Consider the following 21693-nt stretch of genomic DNA (forward strand, 5'->3'; position numbering starts at 1 on the left):
AACTTCTCCCACGATTCTTGAACTAGCTCTGTTAGAACAATCGCAATTTATTTATTTTACCTACTACCTAACAGATTTGGCTTTATCTGGCTTTTCATTCAATGGTTCATTTCTATGTTGTGTCTAAAAAGAAGATTTGCTAGCTCAACGTGGTTTCCCCCGTCATGATTGTTTCCACAAAATGCCAACCCTTGTTTACCTAGAGTGGTGGTAACATCTAGCAACATGTATATAATGTGAGACCCTCTTTTCCTTTCTTTTTCTGACTCTATATCTTTCATTAGCTTCTCCTTACTAAGCTTGGCAATGATTTATTTCTCTATAAAACAAATAAGACTATCTATAGAAGCTTTGTGATCATTTGATTGGAAGTGAGTGACGAACATTTCTCGCATTGGTACCCTTGCTTCGCCTTTTGTGCCAGTTTCTAGTTCCTTTTATAAATGAAGAATCTTTATTTCTGTATTCACGGCCAGGTCCTGTTGTAAACAATGAACAGGCAAAGGAGTAAGCTAAGTCTTTCTCGACACTATACTCTGGGTGCGGGTACTCATTGTACCAGTTTCTAACAAACAGCAACTGGTGCATGGAAGTCTGGGATTGGATTTCCTCGTTTTTTGGAAAATTGATTTTTGGCTAAATTGGTCCTAGTTCGATAAGCTTCACCTTTTCTGACTCTTACATTTCCAGCTTGTTGTAAATTTTCGGCTTCAGATTCTACTCCTTCCATTGTTCACACTTTCCGAGAAGTTAACTTTTCTGACTGAGTAATAAGCCTAGTTCCATATTCGCTGATTGATTGCTCTATGTCTAGCGCTTGTATTGCAGTGTCTAGTTCGTTAATGACGGAATCCAACTTAACTTCAATGGTCAGTTTTCCTTGCTACTTGGTAAAGTCAACAAAGCCAGAAAGAATAGCAAAAGTATTGCGGATTCCTACCGTTTCTTTGTTATCAATTTCTGAGCAGCGAACTTCTTCCAATGTTTTTTTTTTTTTTTCACCAGATTCCATAGTGTCAGACCTGAGAGGATAAGTAACTTCGATTTTTTTTGAAGCCACATCTTCTTCTATTCAGACTCCGATATTTTGAAAAGAAACAAAAATATTTTCCAACAAGTTTTTTTTTCAGTAGAAACACTAGAATTGTCCCAGCTAAACAACCTGTTGAAAAATATCAAGTTTTGCAAGGATCCACCCAACAAGTTGCTTTCTAGGTAGTAAATTGGTTTCTGTAAACTTTTACGCAGATGGAGCAGTCAATTTAGTTGTTTTTTCCCGATGTAAGTATTTTACAACATAATAATGAACCAAAAACATATTAAGTTTTTGTTTACTTTGTGCAGATAAAGCACTAAATTTCATAGTTCTTTGCCTGACGGAAGTCTTTAATGACATTAGATTGGACCAACTATATATTAAGGGTTTGTAGCGTTTGGCTCAACAGGTTGCTTTCTAGAGCTATTGGTTTCTGTCAACTTTGCGCAGATGAAGCAGTAAATTTTGCTGTTCTTTGCCCAACGACAGTCTTTTTTGATCAGTTTGGTAAGTCAACAACAACAGCAACACTTTAAGAAATTTACAAATAAATTTCTTGTGAATTATTGTCTCGATTTATCAGTAGTTGTACCGAACCAATCGTGCTCAAAATCCTCCTCAGGGCCATACTGTGGTGTTTCTTTTTCGGATGGTGAAGTTTTCCCCACAGTAGAGTGCAGACGGTCTGGTATCATAGTATTATCCTTTCCTGTTTAGCTTAAAGCTTATTCCAACAGGCAATGCAAAGAACTCCCCCTAAAAAAAAGTCCCTCTGGATCCCACCCCAAATACTAATGAAATTGATCCATTTCTGCCCCATCTTGGCTGGTCAAGTTCTCTATCACAAAGCTCACATGAAAGCTCAAGTTTTGAGAATAGGACAATGATCAGTGTTGGAGCTAATGTCACAATTGATGATAATGGGTTTCAAGAGGTCCTTTCTAGGAGCTCCAAAAAAAGGAAAAAAACGTCCCCAATTAACAGTATTTCCCCTCCCCCAGTCCATGATTCTCCTTCCCAAAACTTAGGAATTTACCTCAAAATTTCTCCTATTACCCCCTTTGAAATAACAAAGATTACTACAATAAGGGTTGCAATTTTCAAAATGTTAAAATCAATGTTTTCTCTTAACATTCAACGTGATGGATCCTTGCTAATAGCTGTCCAAGATTAGAAATCAATCTGAACACCCCAATTAATTCATCTAAATGGAACCCAAAACAATCCCCAACAAAAATAGTAATATATAATGTTCCCCTAGAATTACCAATTCACGAGTTAAAAGAAGGGCTCTCAGATAGGGCCGGTAACACATTCCCTGTAGAAGATGTCACTCAACTGGGTAAACCCAACTCTAATGGATTAAAAACAAGTAGATCTTTCTTATTTACACTGAAGGAAAAAATTAATATCCCAGAAATATTATTCCTATTTGGGCAAATCAAACCGCACAAGGAATACAAGCCAAGGCCTATCCAGTGTCAGAAGTGTCTGAAACTGGGACACAAAACAAATAAATGCAATGAAATTCTCTTAGCCTGTAGTAATTGTAAAGGCTCCCATCCTAAAGAGTTGACAACTTGCAACAACACTCAGCCTACATGTATCAATTGTAAAGGCCCACATGAATCTACCAATAAATCACAATGCCCTGCATATAAGAAAAGAGCACTAACACTCCAAGTAGCAAGAGAGAAGGCCATTCCATTCCCTTTTGCAGCTATGGAAGCAAATGCTGTCCAACCACACCAAATAAATCCTATAATGAAATCAAATAAAACTCCCAAGTCAAACACTCCCAATGCATCAAGTACCCTTTACAAAACACCATCATTTAAGCCCCCTAGCTCACATCTCTATCAGAATGAACCACCAAGTCAACAAGCCTCCTTGTCTAGTGAGATGAGGTCGGCCTGGCACCCTCTCCCAAGAAGAAACAAACCAGAAACACTACCAGGAATCAATCCCTTAACTGACAAACAGGATGCACAACTAAACATGCAATCCCCAAATATATGCTTATTCATTCTAAACTGTAATGCAGTTCAGGCCAAGAATATACATCAACTACAGAAAACAAAAATCATTGCAGAATTGGAAAAAATCTTCATCCCTGATCATATGCTCATTCAAGCAAAAAAAGATCTTGCTTTACTATTAACAAAGCTGAACATTGATACACAGTCATATGAAAAATAAATCAACAACACAACACACATCAATACTCCAGTGGAACGTAAGACCACTCACAGAAAATAAGTTAAATGAACTAATATATTTTATGAATAATAATTCCATCAATATTGCTTGCCTCCAGGAAACTCATTTAACCCAAAATCAACAAATTAAGTCTCTGGGATATACTATCCTGAGAAAGGATAGATCATAAGAGAGAAAAGGAGGTGGAGCAGCATTAATAGTTAAAAATAATATAAAATTCTGTGGCATCCACTTTCCAGATTTTGTAAATGGTGTTGACACAGTTGGTATCAGTGTTTGGCTGAATAATACAAAACTTAAATATTAAGCTTTTATTACTCTAATGGCCAAACCAAAGTTGCCATGTATTTCTTCAGTTATATAATAAGTAATCTTAACATGCTGAAAAATCTCATTATTTGTAGAGACTTTAATGCTCACAGCCTTTTGTGGGGGAATAAACCAGCAAACAAAGCTGGTAAGTTCATTGAGCATATGACTTCAAATAATATGGAATTAGCTGTTGCTACCCCTCCAAACCTGAATACATATTTCAACCCCAAAAGTGGCAGTTTCTCCACAATTGACCTACAAATTGTGTCTTTAAATATTTTGAATAAAATTTATATAAATAAAATTGTTAGTCTATGTACAGACCACTTTGCCATGTTTGCTCCCTAAACGAACCTGCTGAAACCCTATCACATAACTCCAAATATATCAACACTAAAGCAATTTTGCCTATGTTTCAAAATAAGCTAAACGATGAAATTACAAGTTTCCACCAAAATTCATGCATTTCAAATCTAACAACTGACACAAATACTGGAGTTCTGGTCTTTTTACTAATAAATAAAGCTAATCATTCTATCCTCAGGATCACGCCCAATAAAATCATCCCTAAATATATTCTCAGAGCATGGTGGACAAATGAGTGCAAACATAAATAGAAAACAAAAAGGCGGCTTGGAGAAAATTCCTAAATAAACCATCACCTACTACATATGCAAAGAAATTACAAGCAGAATCTAATCTAAAAAGGACTATAATAAATGCTAAATATAACTACTGGAATAATTTTGCAAATAATCTCTCCAGAGAAACACATGAGCCAATTATACATAAAGTCATAAGCTACATCTATGGGAAAAAGACTTCCGCCAACCCACTACTGCATGAGCTTATACATAATAATGTTCATTATGACAATGATATTGAAAAAGCTAGGCTTTTTTTTGCCACTCTTTTTGTTAGTAAGCTAACATCAAATAATTGTAGCAAAATGTCTGAATTTCCTATGAACCCAAATTACCAACCTCGCCCAGGATCCGAGTATATAACCAGCCCATTTTCAATCCAGGAAATGAATTATGCAATACATCATATTAGGACCAAGACTAGCAGCAGCTATGACACTATATACCCTACATGGATAAAGAATCTCACCCCTTCATACAAATAGGAACTTCTAAATTGTTATAATCATGCTTGGGCTTCATCTATGTTCCCCAATATCTGGAAATGTTCGTCCCTCTTACCAATCCTAAAGAAAAATAAACCCAAAAATAACACGGAGTCTTAGAGGCCCATAATGATTACTCCTGTGATGGAGAAAATAATGTAGAAAATGATCTATTAACGACTCCTCTGGTTTGTTGAAAAAAATAATATGATCCCTCACACTCAAACTGGTTTCAGGAAACACCATTCCTCAACAGATGCTTTCATATTGTTAACAAATGTAATGAATGAATCATTCTCAAAAAATAATGTCCTAGTTGCAGCTTTCCTAGATTTTGAAGGGGCATATGACAATGTGAACCACCAAATCCTTTTAAAAAAACTTGCAAACCTTGGACTACCCCCCAAGCTAGTATCTTTTATAAAATCTTTCACAGAATTGCGAAGTTTCATTGTTTGTGCAGGTTCAGCCTCTTCACCCCAAAAGACAATAACCAAAGGCCTTCCTCAGGGATCAGTCATCAGCTGCCTCATCTTTGCCCAATATCTCTGGGATATGAACCTCCCCCACACGAATCTACAATATGCTGATGATCTGGTACTATGGTCACCTGGCAACACCTTTGATATTGCACAGTCAAAGCTGCAAAAGTCACTTTTCCAATTTGAAAAATTCTCTCAATATTCAGATTTACCCATTGCACCTACCAAGTCGAAAATAATCCAATTTCACTGAAAGCAAAATCATGTTAATATAAGGCTAACTCTAGATGGAACAACTATTCCAGATGATAATCATATTAGTTACCTAGGTCTCATGCTTGACCAAAAACTTAACTTTCACCTCCACATTTCAAACACAATAAAAAAATGTTATAGAAAAACAAGTATACTAAAAAGACTTCTTTCCACACCCTGGGGCTGTAAGGAGAAAACCTTACTCCAGTTCTATAAATCACATATAAGACCCCATATTGACTTTGGCATGCAAAGACCCAGATGCAAAAATTGAAACAATACAAAACGATATAATACGTCTCATATTTGGTCTTAGGACACCCTAAAGCACCAAGTTTCTGCTTAAGGAGAGTGGATTAACAACAATAAGGGAGAGAAGCAGCTTTCTCTTGATAAAACATATTACAAAAATTGAATCAAATAGCTCACACACCCTACATAATTGGTTAAGAAATCCAGCCATGTATAGAGGCATTGCAGAAGAGTATACCAATATTCAGAAGAAGTTCCCTGTACCTGCAAACTCTATTGCACCTACTTTCCCCCATTCCCCTTCATTGAATTGGCCAATCCCCATAATAAATACTGATTTCTCAAAGTGGACTAAAAATTCAACCCCCATTGCTTTTGTCCAGAAAAAATTTGCTGAATTTAGTACAATTACTTATAAAAACCATTTCCAAATCTTTGTTGATGGGTACAAAATAAATGAGAAGGTGGCAAGTGGTGCTTTCCTTCCTCACCTGAAAATTGCAATGGGTGAGAGATTGTATAATAATGTATCTATAATGTCTGCAGAGTTAAACGCCATAATCATGGCATTAGAACACCTTATGGAAAATAAACATTTGATTACTAATTCTAATAATATTATAGTTTATTCTGACTCTTTGTCAAGCCCTGAGTTGCTGTCTTCAGCTCCTCAGTGTAAGCTGGATATTGACACTTATCATTGTCTTAGTATCATTGATAATCTTGCCTCAACTGGCATAACAGCTAATCTTCAATATATTCCTAGCCAATCTGGTATAAGTGGTAATCATCAGGTTGATGAAATAGTAAAAAATGCTGTAAATATTGACCAACCAAGTGGGAGACCAATCCCCATTAGAGATATTTACCAATGGAGACTATCAGATATTACGTTTAATAAGAATAATCCTATTCTTTCCCCCTTTCCCAATAATTATTTTTCTAAAATTTATCATAGAATTTGTTCTGAAACAAATGGACTAAATTTTCTTGCATTCTCTTATCAGTTTCCCAATTCAAGTGGTTCTGTTCCCCTGTCCCCTCTTTGCAGGTATTATGTATATTGTAATATGTATAATGAAACAATTGACCACTGCCTATTCGAATGTAATATGCTGACGTCTGCACAGCATACCTTGCTTTGTAAACTGTCAAAGTGCTTCAAACACTACAAAATCTCACTATCAGCCAAGAGCCTAGCCAACTATGCCTGCACACAGAGCAGAGAAATCAACATCTATCATCTTATATTTGAACTCCTTGAGTCGAAAGATCTACTGAAAGATATCTGAGAATATCTAATAAATAAGAGACAACCAAGCCAGTAGCTCTGTAGCCCACAGAGTGAAGCAAAAGGAAAAGGGCTAAATAGTATCTACTGAAAAGCCCGCCTGCTGTGAAATAGAAGAAGAAGGAGAAGACGACAGTCTTTTTTGACATTACCAACCTTTGATTGCAAATTCAAATAATATTATTGTATATTCCGACTCTTTATCAAGCCTTAGGTTGCTGGCCTCAGCTCCTCAGTATAAGTTGGACATTGACACTTATCATTGTCTCAGTGTTATAGATAATCTCGCTTCAAGGGGTATAAGAACTTATTTTCAGTACCATCCTAGCCACTCTGGTATAAGTGGTAATCATCAGGTTGATGAAATAGCAAAAAATGCTATAAATATTGACCAGCCAAGTGGGAGACCAATCCCGATTAGAGAGCCAAGTGGGAGACCAATCCCGATTAGAGATATTTACCGATAGAGACTATCAGATATTAACTTTAATAAGATTAATCCTATCCTTTCCCCCTTTCCCAATAAGTATTTTTCTAAAATTTATCATAGAATTTGTTCTGGAATAAATGGACTAAATTTTCTTGCATTCTCGTATAAGTTTTCTAATTCAAGTGGTTCAATTCCCCTGTCCCCTCTTTGCAGGCATTGTAATATGAATAATGAAACAACTGACCATTGCCTATTTGAATGTAATATGCTGACGTCTGCACAACATACCTTGCTTTGTAAACTGTTAAAATGCTTCAAACACCACAAAATCTCACTATCAGCCAAGAGCCTATCCGACTATTCCTGCACACAGAGCACAGAAATCAATATCTATCATCTTATATTTGAACTCCTTGAGTCGAAACATCTACTGAAAGATATCTGACAATATCTAATAAATATAAGGCAATTAAGCCAGTAGCTCTGTAGCCCACAGAGTGAAGCAAAAGGAAAAAGGGCTAAATAGCATTACTGAAAAGCCCGCCTGCTGTTAAATAGAAGAAGAAGAATTACATTAGACCAACAAAATAACAAGTTTTGAATCGCTCTGCTCTACTAGTCATTTTTCAAGGGGGCCAATAGGTTTCTGTTAACTTTGCACACATGAAGAAGTAAGTTTTGTTAGGCTTTGCCTGACAAATCCCGTGTGGAAGGTTCACTTTACGCCAAAAGATAGCAACTTTTGTCAGGCTTTGTCTGACAAAAGTCCTTTCTGAGGTTCTTTAGGGGAGGAGGGGGGAGAGCCCCCCCCCCTTAGTGAGACCCCTGACCATATCACAAGCCAACTGCAATGAAAGTTTAAAAAAAACACTTTGATCACATGCAAACACTTCTAGAATGCACAATAGAACTTCACAATAATGTCAGCATTTTGCAGCCCAGTACAAAAATTCATTGATTGTAAATTCTGAAACCTATGGAAATCAAGCATTAGCATGTTTGAAAATTAAATGTACATAAGCTAGGATACAGAACATGAAAACTTTTTTTTTATTGTATGTGGAATACATCCAGAGTTGGCCAGAATAAATATCATTGAGCACAAAAAATGGACTATCTCAAACTGCATTTTTATCCTAATGAGCTAGTGAGAGATTTTGTTTTTAACTGGTGTCCATTCATGTATTACCTTCTGGAAAAAAGTTTTTTGAAAGTTTTTTGCACAAAAAAAAGTGAATAAAAACATGAAAAGGATTTTTTTTTTTTTTTTTGGTCCTTATATTTCAGTTAGTCTTGTAGGGGAGAATTCTCACTTTATTCCATCTCATTTGTACAAGTATTTTCAATTCTAGATTTTCTTTTATTCTTTGAGATTGTAGCTTGTTGGCTTAAATGGATCATACAACCACTTTCGACCCTGTATCCAACTAACTTTGCAGTTACTTTCAATTAACCGGCAGCCATTGCGAACTCCCATCATTTTAGAAAGTAACTCCAGTGAATTCTAAAATAAAAAGAAAGCAAAAAAAATAACAGAGCAAACAGGAAAAGTAGCCTAAAAAAAATGTGCTTAGCCTGCCAATAGTATGTAAAACACCAATAAAGTTATCAATGTGCCAGCTTTCTGCAGAATACAAAGGTTTTGCAGGCCATTCTCAGAAAAATTTAGTTAAGTTTTTAATTTTTTTTTGGGGGGGGGGGGCTAGTAGATGGTTCACTGATGATATCTACTTGTTAACAGTTGGAAATTATGTGGCAACAGTGATTACATAAAAAACTACAAATTCTCTAGTGTGCACTTTGCAATGGTATATTCTTTGTGAATTTGCCTATACTTCAAGTCAAACTGTGTTTCTATGAAGTTTCTATGAATTGCCAAAGTGGATTACATGGCATTTGTCAGCATTGAAAGAGAGTAGCCATGCATCAGCCCAAGTCCAAGAATATCAAGGTTCTTTTGGATAGATTGTGGGTCAGAGGTTGTGGCTGCTTTACCAACAAGCTTTGAATCATCAGCATAAAGAATGAGGAGGTTTGAGAGAAGATTGGGTGCATCATTTATAAATAAGCTGAAGAGACTTGGCCCAAGAATGGTCCCCTGGGGAACACTGCTTAAAACAGTTGTAGACAAGGAGAAGTGAGGCACACCTTGAGAGTTGTGAACTCTAACAGCTTGTGAAAACCATTCTGCCTGGGTGACCATACTATAATTGTGGGATAAAAATAAACTGTTATCAAAAATTTGGAAGACAATAGAAGGAAACATGAAAATCTGACTAGCCTCAGAGAGACATGCAGTATACTACAAAGCACAAATTTTATTGTTTTCTTTTATTTACAAATCATAGGACAAAATTTGGGACCATCAGAGGTGGGGTGGGGGTGGGGGCTTCATTGCCTATTTTATTTGAAAGGAGCATATAATAGCAAACCTAATTGTACTACTTTTACTTTATTAAGATATTTCTTCTGTGGAATTGTTAATCTAGGATGTTAGCTTAAATCATAGCTTGGAGTGAGCTAAAGATTTCTATGCTTGTAATGCTCCATGATGATGTCTATAGGACCAATTTTCTTGTCTATAGGACCAATGTTCTTGTCTAGTGGCTTATTACTTACTGTTTGAAGATTTAGCTACCTCCCCATCAAACAGTCCTTACAAAACAAATCTTCAGCATAACCAGCTGAGAAGTCTCACCAGAAATACCACCAAGAAGTATGAGGAATCAGTGGCAGTTGCAACAAAAACTAACCCTAAGAAATTTTGGAGGTATGTGTCATCAGGTAAGCCTGGAAGGCATTCTGTCACTCAACTTGTACAAGATGGATCAAAAATCTGTGACCCAAGGGAGATAGCTAATGCATTAAATAAGCAGTTCATTTCAGTATTCAGAGTTGCAGATACTGCCCCACTTCCAGACTCCCCACAGTACGAAATTCAAAAAAGTATGCCACCCATTAATACTACTAAAGTAGCCATAGAGACTTGAATAAAGAAGATTAACCCAAATAAATCAACAGGACCTGACGGAGTGCCGCCTCAGCTTTTGAAGGAGACGTATGCAGTAGTATCACATCCTCTCACCTTACTATTTCAAAAGTTTCTAAATACTAAATCTATCCCACAAGATTGGAAGGAAGCTTACATTACACCTGTTCATAAAGGAAGCAGCAGAGATGAAGCCAGCAACTATCAACCAATTAGTCTCACCTTGGGAGTGGAAAAACTTCTTGAAGGCATAGTTAACTCAGCCATTATTGAAAACCTAAATGCAAACATACTACTATCTCATAGCCAACATGGCCCCAGTTGATACTAACCTCATTGATGCTTATGAGCATGTCACAGAACTTATGGACATGGGATCCCCAGTTGATATGATATTTTTAGACTTAGCAAAGGCATTCAATAAAGTATGTCACAGGAGACTAAATTCTAAACTCCATGCAATATGCCTCCACAATGAAGTCATAAATTGGACGATGCAATTTCTTACCAACAGGAAGCAGGTGATAAGAGTATTTGGGGATGGTGGATCAATTTTCTTCTCAGAATCAGCAAATGTAGAAAGTGGAGTACCCCAAGGCATGGTTTTGGGCCCAACTCTATTCAACATTTATATTAATGATGCACCTTCAATCATAAAGAATAAGATTTGCTTATATGCTGATGATTCCAAAATAATTGGTCCAATTTATGACCCCCAAAGTACCAAAGATATCCAAGCAGATCTCAATGCACTCTCAACATGGGCAAAACATGGCGACTAGAATTTAATATCCAGAAATGCAAGGTCATACATTTTGGAGCAAACAACCCTCTCAGCCAGTATTTTATGGAATCCAATGGTGGTTCTAAACAGCCACTTACAACCAGTCACTGCAAAAAAGATCTGGGAGTCTTTGTTGATAACAAGCTCAAATTCAACTGACACACACAGTCTGCAGTAGCCAAAGCCAACCAAACTCTTGGTATAATAAAGAGAATGTTCTGCAGTAGATCTCCAGCAGTGATTACTAAGCTCCTAAAGGGCCTGATCCAACCAAAATTAGAATTTGGGATGTCCATTGCCATGCCAGTTAACAAGCTTGACCAATCAATTCTGGAATTGGTGCAGCAGCGAGCAATGAAATGCATAAGGGGTTTTCAAGGTTTGCCATATTCTACCAGACTCCAGAGGCTCAATATACCATCTCTCACATACTAATGTAAGCAAGAGGATGTATTGATGACATACAAATTGATCTGCAACCACAATATCATCCCTGACTTATTCCAGTTAGATAGTTCATCAAGACCAAGAGGGCACCCCCTGAAGCTCTCCCAGAAACATGCTAATACCAGGCTGCAAAACAAATTTCTCTCCAACTGTGTGGTTGGCCTATGGAATTCCCTTGGCCAGAATGCAGTCATGTCCCCTAACACCAAAGCCTTTAAGTCAGCTGTTGACAGAGATTAGTGCAGCAAGCTATGGCACACAGTTTGGGATGTGCCCAATGAGCTGAGTCACCATCATTATTGACTGGCGTCTACAGGATTTGTCCTTATTGCAGGCAAGTGCAAATTAAGGTAAATGAGGTCCAAAAAAATTACACCTTCACATCCTCACACCTTTGCTTAGTTCTGATTTATAAGGTTTTAAACAAATTATTATCATTTCTTCTTTTTTTTTGGGGGGGGGGGGGGTTCTTAATATGGCTTACAATTCTGCTGAAATAAGAGGAATTGTGTATTTTCAAAATTTAAACCCAATGGAAAAGTAATTGAAACCTAAAACAAAGGTAAAACATTTTTTGCCTGAAATCAGTTAAAAATATAATCAACAAAGCCCTAGAACTAAGAAAGGGGTAGACATAGTAGCTAGTAGCACCTTCCCAGAATATTTTTTCCTAAGATTCACTCCTGAAAGTTTTATTTACCTAACTCAGCCACTTTTCATGATAGTAAGAAGCCCATACATTAGAACTTTACCTAATAAGGCCTCACATCTTTCTGCAAAAATTTCCATTCTTAAGCTCATCTTTGTTCTAAGATCTTACCACTCACTGATGTTAGCAAAAAGTTTGAAGGATGCCATTTTTCTTCTGCATAGAATAATGATGAGATAACTTTGATTATATACTCATCATTGTTCTTAGACTGCTGATCAGAGCAGAATGATGAAAGACATTTGCAAAAGAATGCCATAAGATGCAAGATCTTAGTGCTAAAATTTCAGTTTTAATTGTTCTTTGGCAAAAGATTTAAGATCTTAGCACAAAGATGAGTAAAAGAACAGGCCTAGTTTTGCTATGATTTCATTTTTTAAGGGTTTGAGGCTGTTTTTAAAAAAATAGCAAATTTTTCTTCTTAATAACATTTAACTATTTAGACTAAGGAAAATAGTAATTACCATTCCTGAATCAGCTGCAAATGGTAATTTTTTCTTACTAAACAGTTCTTTTTAATATGTTTTTAAGGTTTTTGGTAACTATGGACTGTTTTACCTTTTGAGGGCTCAAAATGGAATTTGCCCCAGAAATTATTATTGAACTATGAAAGAGGATAAAAAAAAGCATTAAGTGATGTATTAACTTTCATCCTAGCTAAACTAGGTTGTAAACTGAAAACTTATCAGATGTTCTTTATAAGACATTTGCTGAAATCCACTGATCATCTTTTAGTGAAATTCTAGATAAGCTACTTTTGGCTATCTTGGAAAGGGGTAAGGTTAGGAAAATGAAACTTTGAGTTTGGCCTGAATCCAGGGCCAAAAACATATTCTGGGAAGGTATTGCCAAGCTACTGTGTCAACCCTCCTCTGATTGCTAAGCCTTAGGAATGTGCCTACAAAACAGGTCTATACTTATTGGAATTTGGACAAAATAACATTAAAGGCCAACCTTAATTTTTACTTTTAAGTTTCATTTTCTCTGGCTTTCGTTTTGAAAATGCAATTCTAGTTATTTACATTGAATTTTAAGCTACATCAGTAGGTTTTTTTTTTATAAATTTAGGATATGTAGCCTACTTGCATATCTCTGTAGCCTTAAAAATTAGGATTGAGCAAAGTTGTTAAGCTGAAAATACTTTTCTTGTACTTCATTTAATTAGAAGATTTATTTTCCAAGGTTTCACTTTTATAACAAAAAATGTTTAAAGGTCATCAAAGGTCAGTGCCCTCTAGAAGGAGAATACTTAGAGGTGGGTACTTCACAATTCCTTCCCATTACACTCTTTAGTCTGTAGATCCATCAATGAAAGTTTCATTTGCCTAACCTAAAGCCTTTCCAAGTTAGCAAAAAGTAGCTTCTCTAGAATCTTACCCATCTTTGCATCTTTGCTTTATGGTGTTCTTTTTCCAGGGCTTCTTTAATATTAAAAAAAGAAGATGCCAATGACATTCCATCACCAAGTTACAGTAGAACTAGTGCCTAATAAGGCATGGCACTATTGTGAATAGGTAGGCTAAGTCCATCTTATTGTTACCAAATTAATTAAGGAAAGCCAAATTTTCCAGACATCAGAAATTGAGCAACTTAAATTGTATTATCAAACATTCTATTGATGCAACTTAAATTTAAACATGAATTTACTTGTTATTTAAGTAGGCTTGCTATTCTGAACCAGACCTGCAGGTGACAACTTAGCACTAGGCCTAAAACCCTAAGAACTTAAAATAACAACTTAACAAGAATAGGCAACCAAATTGCAGTTTTAGACAACTTTACTAAAATAATAAATTACAGTTGCAAGCCTTTTACAAATAATCAACCATAGAATGTTTTTAGGCCTATAGGCTTCCTTGGAGCATTTTCCATTTCATTTCTTCCTAAGCCTTATAGCCCAGAGTGTCAATAGCTTTCACATCATAACATTGACATTAAGCATTAATAGGTAGCACTTCTCATACATAATGAAGATACTAGAGATGCCAGATGCATAGAGATGTCACAGACAAAAATTAGCCAATATCAGGGGTGGATCCAGGATTTTTCTTAGGGAAGGGGCCCAAAATAGGGTTCATCCAATAAACTTGCATTAGGAGCAAGTTTAATTAATGCAATTTTGAATCAATTAAGTAAATTACACTACTTTAGACTATATTATGGAGGAGGGTGCATGCCCCCCTGGATCTGCCACTGGTCAATAAGATACAGATGTTATGCAAAGCAGTTCCAAGGAGGGAGCTACCCTTAGCATTGTTGCCTGGGGGTGTCACAGTAGGGGTGCCCACTTTGATTCAATTTTTCACCTTGATTCAGCTGCTTTTGTTTATATTTGAGTTGTAAGGGGGGGGGAATGATGTAATGAATTCTACCCTAAACATCACCAACCCTAGAAACAGGTTCAACTCTGTCTATCAGTCTATATGTCTGATCTTATAGTTTTAAAAATCATTGGGTATCTGGGTGCTTTTAGGCTATGTGTGATAACATTCATGTATGCCAGAAGTCTGAGAAATTGATGATAGATGAGCAGAAGCAACAAATTAATTGGTACAATAAATTTCCTTTATTTTGACATTGAAATTACACATTCTTTTCTGTGCTCTATACTATACATAGGCCAAATATCCATATCCACAAATCTTCTGCAAAGATGAATATTATCAAGTTTAACTGCAAAAGGCCAGTGCCCTCTAGAGGAGAAGGCATAGAGGTGGGTACTTAAAAATTCCTTCCCAGGACACAATATCCCTATCCCTAGATCTATCCCTAAAAGTCTCAGGTGGCAAAAGTTTCAGGGGTAAATTTGCAGGTGGCACAATAATTTAGCTAGGATGAAAGTGAATACATCATTTGATGCCTTTTTTATATTCTTTCATGATTCAATAATCATGTCTGTTGCAAATCGCATCTTGAGCCTTTAAAGGGGCTCCAAAGGTATTTTATATGAATTATGAAAGAGCATAAAAAAGCATCAAATGATGTTGGTAAATTTTTACCAAATCATATTATTGACTTACAAATAAAGTGAATATACCACTCAATGCCTTTTTTAGGCTCTTTCCAAATGTAATAATCATTGGAAATGAATTTTACTCCACCTCTATATATACCAATTCAGGGTATATATTTGCACATTCGGGGGGGGGGGGCAAATTTCATTTCTGATGTGAAGGGGAGGTAAGTTTAAACTTTACCCCCATCCCCCCTAATGTGTAAATATATACCCTGAATTGGTATACAGGGGTGGGGGTAAAATTCATTTCCGACAAAAATGATTATTATATTTGGAAAGAGCATAAAAAAAGGCATAAAGTGATATATTCACTTTATTCGTAAGTCATTAATATGATTTGGTAAAAATTTACCATGATGTTTTCACTTTCATCCTAGCTCAATTAGGCTATATGGTCCACTGCAAAGTTACCATGAAATTTACCCACCCCAGCCCCCTAATGTGCAAATATATACCCTGAAATGTTGACAGCAAAGTTTCAGATTGCAAAATTCAGTGCTAGTTTTGTCAACAGCATTTGAAAAGTTGAAATGTTAGGAAAACAGTTTACATTTGCATTGCCCAATAAATAAGGTTTGAATTGTTATAAATAAGTATTTTTGGAATATATTACTCTTGAACAACTTATTTATAAACTAGTGATATGTTTTTAACAACTTCTCAATAACTTAACTACTGTTGATAACTTCTTTATGTGGTTACAAAAGTAAAATACATTGAGGGCCCCTTTAAGGGTTCAAGATGTAATTTGCAACAGAAGCAATTATTGAATTATGAAAGAGCATAAAAAAGGCATCAAATGATGTTTTCATTTTCATCCTAGCTAAATTATTGTGCCATCAGTAAATTTACTGCAAAAAGTAGCTTGTCTAGAATCATACCTGTCTTTGTTGCTTTATGGTGTACTTTTTCCAGGGCTTGTCTAATCTTAAAAAAAGGAGATGCCAAAGACATTCCATGCCAAAGACATTCCATCCCTAAGTTACAGTTGAACTAGTGCCTAATGAGGCATGGAACTACTGTGGTTAAACTACTGTGAATAGGTAGGCTAAGTTCATTCTATTGTTACCAAATTAATCAAGGAAAGCCAAATTTTCAAGACATCAGAAATTGAGCAACTTAAACCATAGGCTATTATCAAACATTCTATTGATGCAACTTAAATTGGTAAATATCTACCAAATCATATTATTGAGTTAGGCTAGGAATAAAGTGAATACACTATTTGATGCTTTTTTTTATGCTGATTACAAATATAATAAGTATTTCTATTGGAAATGAATTTCAGCCCCCCCCCTATATAAAGACATCAGAAATTGAGCAACTTAAACCATATTATCAAACATTCTATTGATGCAACTTAAATTGGTAAATATCTACCAAATCATATTAGGCCTAGCCTATTGAGTTAGGATTAAAGTGAATACACTATTTGATGCCTTTTTTATGCTGATTACAAATATAATATGAATTTCAGCCCCCCCCCCCGATAAAAACCTAACCTAACCCTGAATTGGCATATATAGGGGGGGGGCTGAAATTTATTTCCGATAGAAATGCTTATTATATTCGTAATCAGCATAAAAAAAAGGCATCGAATGGTGTATTCACTATATTCCTAACTCAATAATATGATTTTGTAGATATTTATCCTTAAATTTAAACATGAATTTATTTGTTGTTTAAGTAGGCTAGCTACTCTGGACCAGGCCTACAGGTGACAACTTAGCACTAGCCTAGGCCTAAAACCCTAAGAACTTGAAATAACAACTTAGCAAGAATTGGCAACCAAATTACGGTTATAGAAGACTTTACTAAAATAATAAATTAGAGTTGCGAGCCTTCTATATATAATCAACCATAGAATGTTTTTAGGCCTGTATGCTTCGCCGGTGCATTTTTCCTTTTCTTTCTTCCTAAGCCTTTTTGAAATCCCTTTTAAAATCCCTAAAAGACTGGTGGAAAATCACTAGAAATCTCCATTTTCAATACCAAAATCGCTAAAGGCACAGACAAGAGGTGGCTAAAGGCACAGACAACTAAAGGTTTCTCCATTTTCGGACTTCTTTCCAAGTCACAGTTAAAGCCTTGTTATGCTGACTATTAATAGCATTTGTTCAAGACGACTTATTTGCAACTCAAGACCTTTTACTTGTACCAAAATATTTTCTTTTTTGTATCTTCATTTAAGACAATGCTTTGTATTTATCGACTAGTTAAGTTCAGTTATGATTTATAGATTCCAGTGCCAGATCTCAAATTCTAAAGCCGCATGAATTTTTATTTGTTTGTTTTTCTTTGCCATTATTTTTTCCTTCTCTATTACTTTTTTGCAGCACCCTCGTTTTTATTTGAATTGGTACGAAGGATTGGCATGAAGGATATTCAACCAGTCGCTTTTTCAAAAATTATTTTTGTTTTGACTTTTTTTTTATATTGAATTGTGTGAGATATCTGAAAAAAAATGCCTGAAAAAAAAAGAAAAAGTTATTTGTCAAAAAGTAATTGAAAATATGAGATTTAAGGATAGGAAATTGCTGAAAATGTACTTTGAGTAATACAGAAAAGGTAAAATATAAAACAATACTTTAGGCATTGTTTATATTTGTGTGGTAAGGTGCGGCAAGGCGAAATAGATTAAGTAAGAGAAATAGATTTTTATTCTGTTTTCTGTTGCGTATGACCAATCAGAGTGCTTAATTGGTTGCGTCAGTAGGCCAGTGGGTATGGTGGTTAAAATAAATAAATATTTATTTTATGTGGTAGTTTTTGGTAATTTGGGTTATAAGGGCACACTGCTTATCACATCAATGTAAAAAAATCCATTAATTGGGTCAGACTCAGAATAAGGTTATATTGACAATAAAAACTAAAAAAAAATTAATGTTCAGTCAGAATCAGATTCAACACCTCCGTTCTTTTTCCCGATGGTAACTGGGGCCTTGACTCTTTTCAGCAGCAGTAGCTGCTCGTCCTCACGAATGCATCGGGTACTCTCTTGGGCCCGCTTCATACCATATTTTGTTTTAAGAACTCCACGTTACGTTTCCGTTTTAAGCTTGTTCCATCTGCCCGTCTTTATGATTTTCACTGCACTAGAAAACCTTTCTACGACAATGTTGGAGAAAGGAAGAAAAGGCACAAATATATTTGCCAATTTTAGATTTGCGTATAACTCGGTTCCGGACGCGTTTTTTTTTTAGCAAAAAAAAAACGCCAGTGGGTAACCCTATCCATATTTTCAATATTTTCACATTTATAAGACTGCTTCATCCACTTTTGTTCAATTTTGTGTCCATCCTATGATACTTTCCTATACTTTCAAACAAAGGATTGGAGGGAATCAGGCCGTAGTGACTGAGCTGATACAGGGTCAACCACTTTTGCATATTTGTAAATGTCAGCATCGGAACAAAATCAAGTTTGGATCTGCTGCACAGCTTCAAGGTAAAAAGATTGTGCAGCTCTGAGGATCTTTTCAACTTTGTCATGGGGCACGCCTGGATCTGATTTTAGTCCCAAGAGAGAGCCCTGTCCATTTGGATCTAAATAAATACTTTCGAAAGGAAGGTAAACACTTTGGTCATTCACATTAAGTTGAAATGCATTCGTCGACTTCACATAGTCCTTGGTCATGAAGCTCATAGACAGTTCCTTCATAAGAGACTCTGTCACTAGTTTCAAGCGATAAAACAGTGGGTTGTCAGCTTGAAAAGCTGCATTAAATTCAGTAAGCAATCCCAATGCAAACGCAACAAATTCAAATGTAACGGGATCAAAGTCCTAGAAGCATAAACCCCTCCGTCGATTTATTAATTGAGACAATATTTTCTAATAGAACGCTAAGTTAAAAGACACGAAATTTGCGTCGTGCTATCTGCTTAATTAAGAGGCAAGTGCCTACATCGGGTCTTTACTATGAAACTTATTATTCCGAGTATCAATTAAAATGGTTAAAATAAGCGAAATTCCGAAAGAAGGATTTTGCTATCTAATAGCTATTAATTATGTAAATGAAACATGACCAATTTTTATACAAAACTTTTGTTGACAGAAAGAATTCCGAGATGTCGGATTTACAGCCATATATCTTATAGTTCATCTTTAAACTTGTGATTTGAATAAAATTACCGGCGTTGTATCGCAGGTGCAAAATAATGATGTCTTTAAGTATTGAATAGCATCCGCAGGTGCAAACAAGGTAGCCAATGGCGAAACAGTGATTCACTAATAAAAAAAAGATACAAAGTATGATAGACATTCTAAACAAGACTTTTGTTCGACAGAAAAAAAGTTCAGATGTGTCATTCTCATAGCCATAAATTATACAAAGTAGAACATTAATAATGTAAAACAAAAACTTTGTATGACAGGAAAAATTCTGAAATGTCAATCTTAGAACTATAAATTACATGAAAGTTAATATAGCCAATTGGTACATTCCTCGTCCAATAAGAATATAGGACATGCGATTTGACCAATAGGTCAAATGCAAAATACTTTTTAGCAACGCCTGAACGTAACCTCTGGCGAAATTGGACAGTATACTTAGTTAGAACTTAGCAATTTTGAGTCAGTCTAGAAGGAGTTTAGAAAGACTGAATAAGGAGTCTTGGAGTAGAGTTTGAGAGCAGTATAATGTGAGTGAACTTATGATTTAGCTATTAATAACTTTTGACAATTGGAGATCACGAGTAAACCTATATTTTGCTACATATGACTCAGTGTATAATCTTGTCAAAGTGTCTTAACAGTGAATTGACGTGCAGATTATTTTGATATTCCCGAATCAACTTTGTATTGCAAATGCGAGTAAAAATAAATGCATTACTTTCTTAATTTTTTCTCTTCATGTTAGTATTTCTCAAGATAATTAGTCCTTGTGGCTCCATCCGCTCTCTAGGGAACCTGAATCCAAATAGTCTGATTTCGACTCAGTATGGCCATTAACATATGCTCCCCACTTGAACAGCAGTTTTAATCCCCCGTCACACGAAGTTCCCCCTCAACTATGGTACATAGTTTATAAAAAAACCTAAAGAAACATATATATATATAAAACCCCCCCATTAGAATTGGTGCGGCACTGTTTAACGGAGCAAAACGCGAGGACAAAATTTACCCCTTAGAAAAGATTATTGAGAAATACTACGCATAGAGAAAGTGCAAAATTTTGTTAGGCCTAAGTCCCCTTAAGATAGTAACAAAAAAATATACTCCCTAAGAAAAAAAAATATATAGAATCCCTTCATAAGATAAAGGAAATTTGAAAGTGTCACATTTGAGTAATATAAAAAAAAACCTTAGTGCCGAATTTTAATTATTTTTGAAAATACTAGCCAATATGTCGTTAGATCCAAACGAACAATTGCTAAAACAAAACTTATTGCCAAAACAGTGGAAATTTCAAAATCCCTCCCCTCATATAATGGAGACTCAGACGTAGATGAATTTAGTATCCAAAATTTGTAGAAGTAACTCAAACGGAATCAGAATCATTAGTAGGCATGTTTTTAATGAGACTAAAAGGGCAAGCGTTAACATTTTTAAAACAAATAGGGAACACCATAGGAGAAGATAACAACCTTCCAATAAACTCCATAGAAAAATTGCTAAAAGCATTCCGAGAAATATTTGTCGAGACTAGCTCAACACACAAATTAAAATACTAAACGGTATGTTTTGACGAAGCCCAAAATGTCAGGGAATACCTACACAAAGCAATGGTATCCATAGAGGCTAAATATGGGAAAGAATCTGGTAGTTTATATGATAAAATTGTACTAAACGCTTTCTCACAAGGATTGAGCCCCAAACTGTACCGAATGATAATATAAAAAAATATTCAAATATTAGAATTGGCAGTTCAAGAAGTAGAAAGAATGGTTGAAATTGACATAATTGTGGCAAGTCACAATAAGTCAAGAATAAATAATGTAGGAGAATCAACTCCGGGACGATCACGAGAAATTTCACCCCCATTTTTCTCAAGAGATAATTCACCAAAACCAAATCGAAATAGATCCTCAACCCCTACCAGGCAAATAACTTTGCATTTCGTACCCACGAACACGACAAATTACGTAAATAACCCCCCAATTATATACTACGCATGTAATAAACAAGGGCATATTGCCAGGGAATGCCGTACTAGAAACAATTATACACTAGCAACCCCCAGTTTTAATAACCGTTTGTTCGGGAGAACAAACTTAAATGCCAATGGGTCAAGAAGCTATACGAGGTAGGAGTAACCCCCCACGCCTGCCATTGTTCTGCAACCCCTACCAACAGGGATTAGAATATGCAAATCTTCCCCCCAACAGTCAAAATATTTATCG

General features: G+C 35.7%; 1 protein-coding gene across 1 annotated transcript in view; it reads right to left on the reverse strand.

The window, feature by feature from the left end:
- LOC148954074 (uncharacterized) overlaps nt 1-13733 on the reverse strand; it is a 75367-nt gene extending 61634 nt beyond the window's left edge. The window contains exon 1 of the mRNA XM_089085813.1: nt 13714-13733. Coding sequence (XP_088941939.1) covers nt 13714-13725 — 12 coding nt within the window. The 5' untranslated portion in view covers nt 13726-13733. The remainder of the gene's footprint in view (nt 1-13713) is intronic.
- Between the last annotated feature and the right edge of the window lie 7960 nt (nt 13734-21693).

The sequence above is a fragment of the Artemia sp. Qi Xiang Cuo genome, chromosome 3, assembly GCF_049724085.1.
Source record: "Artemia sp. Qi Xiang Cuo chromosome 3, ASM4972408v1, whole genome shotgun sequence".
Taxonomy (NCBI): Eukaryota; Metazoa; Arthropoda; class Branchiopoda; order Anostraca; family Artemiidae; genus Artemia; species Artemia sp. Qi Xiang Cuo.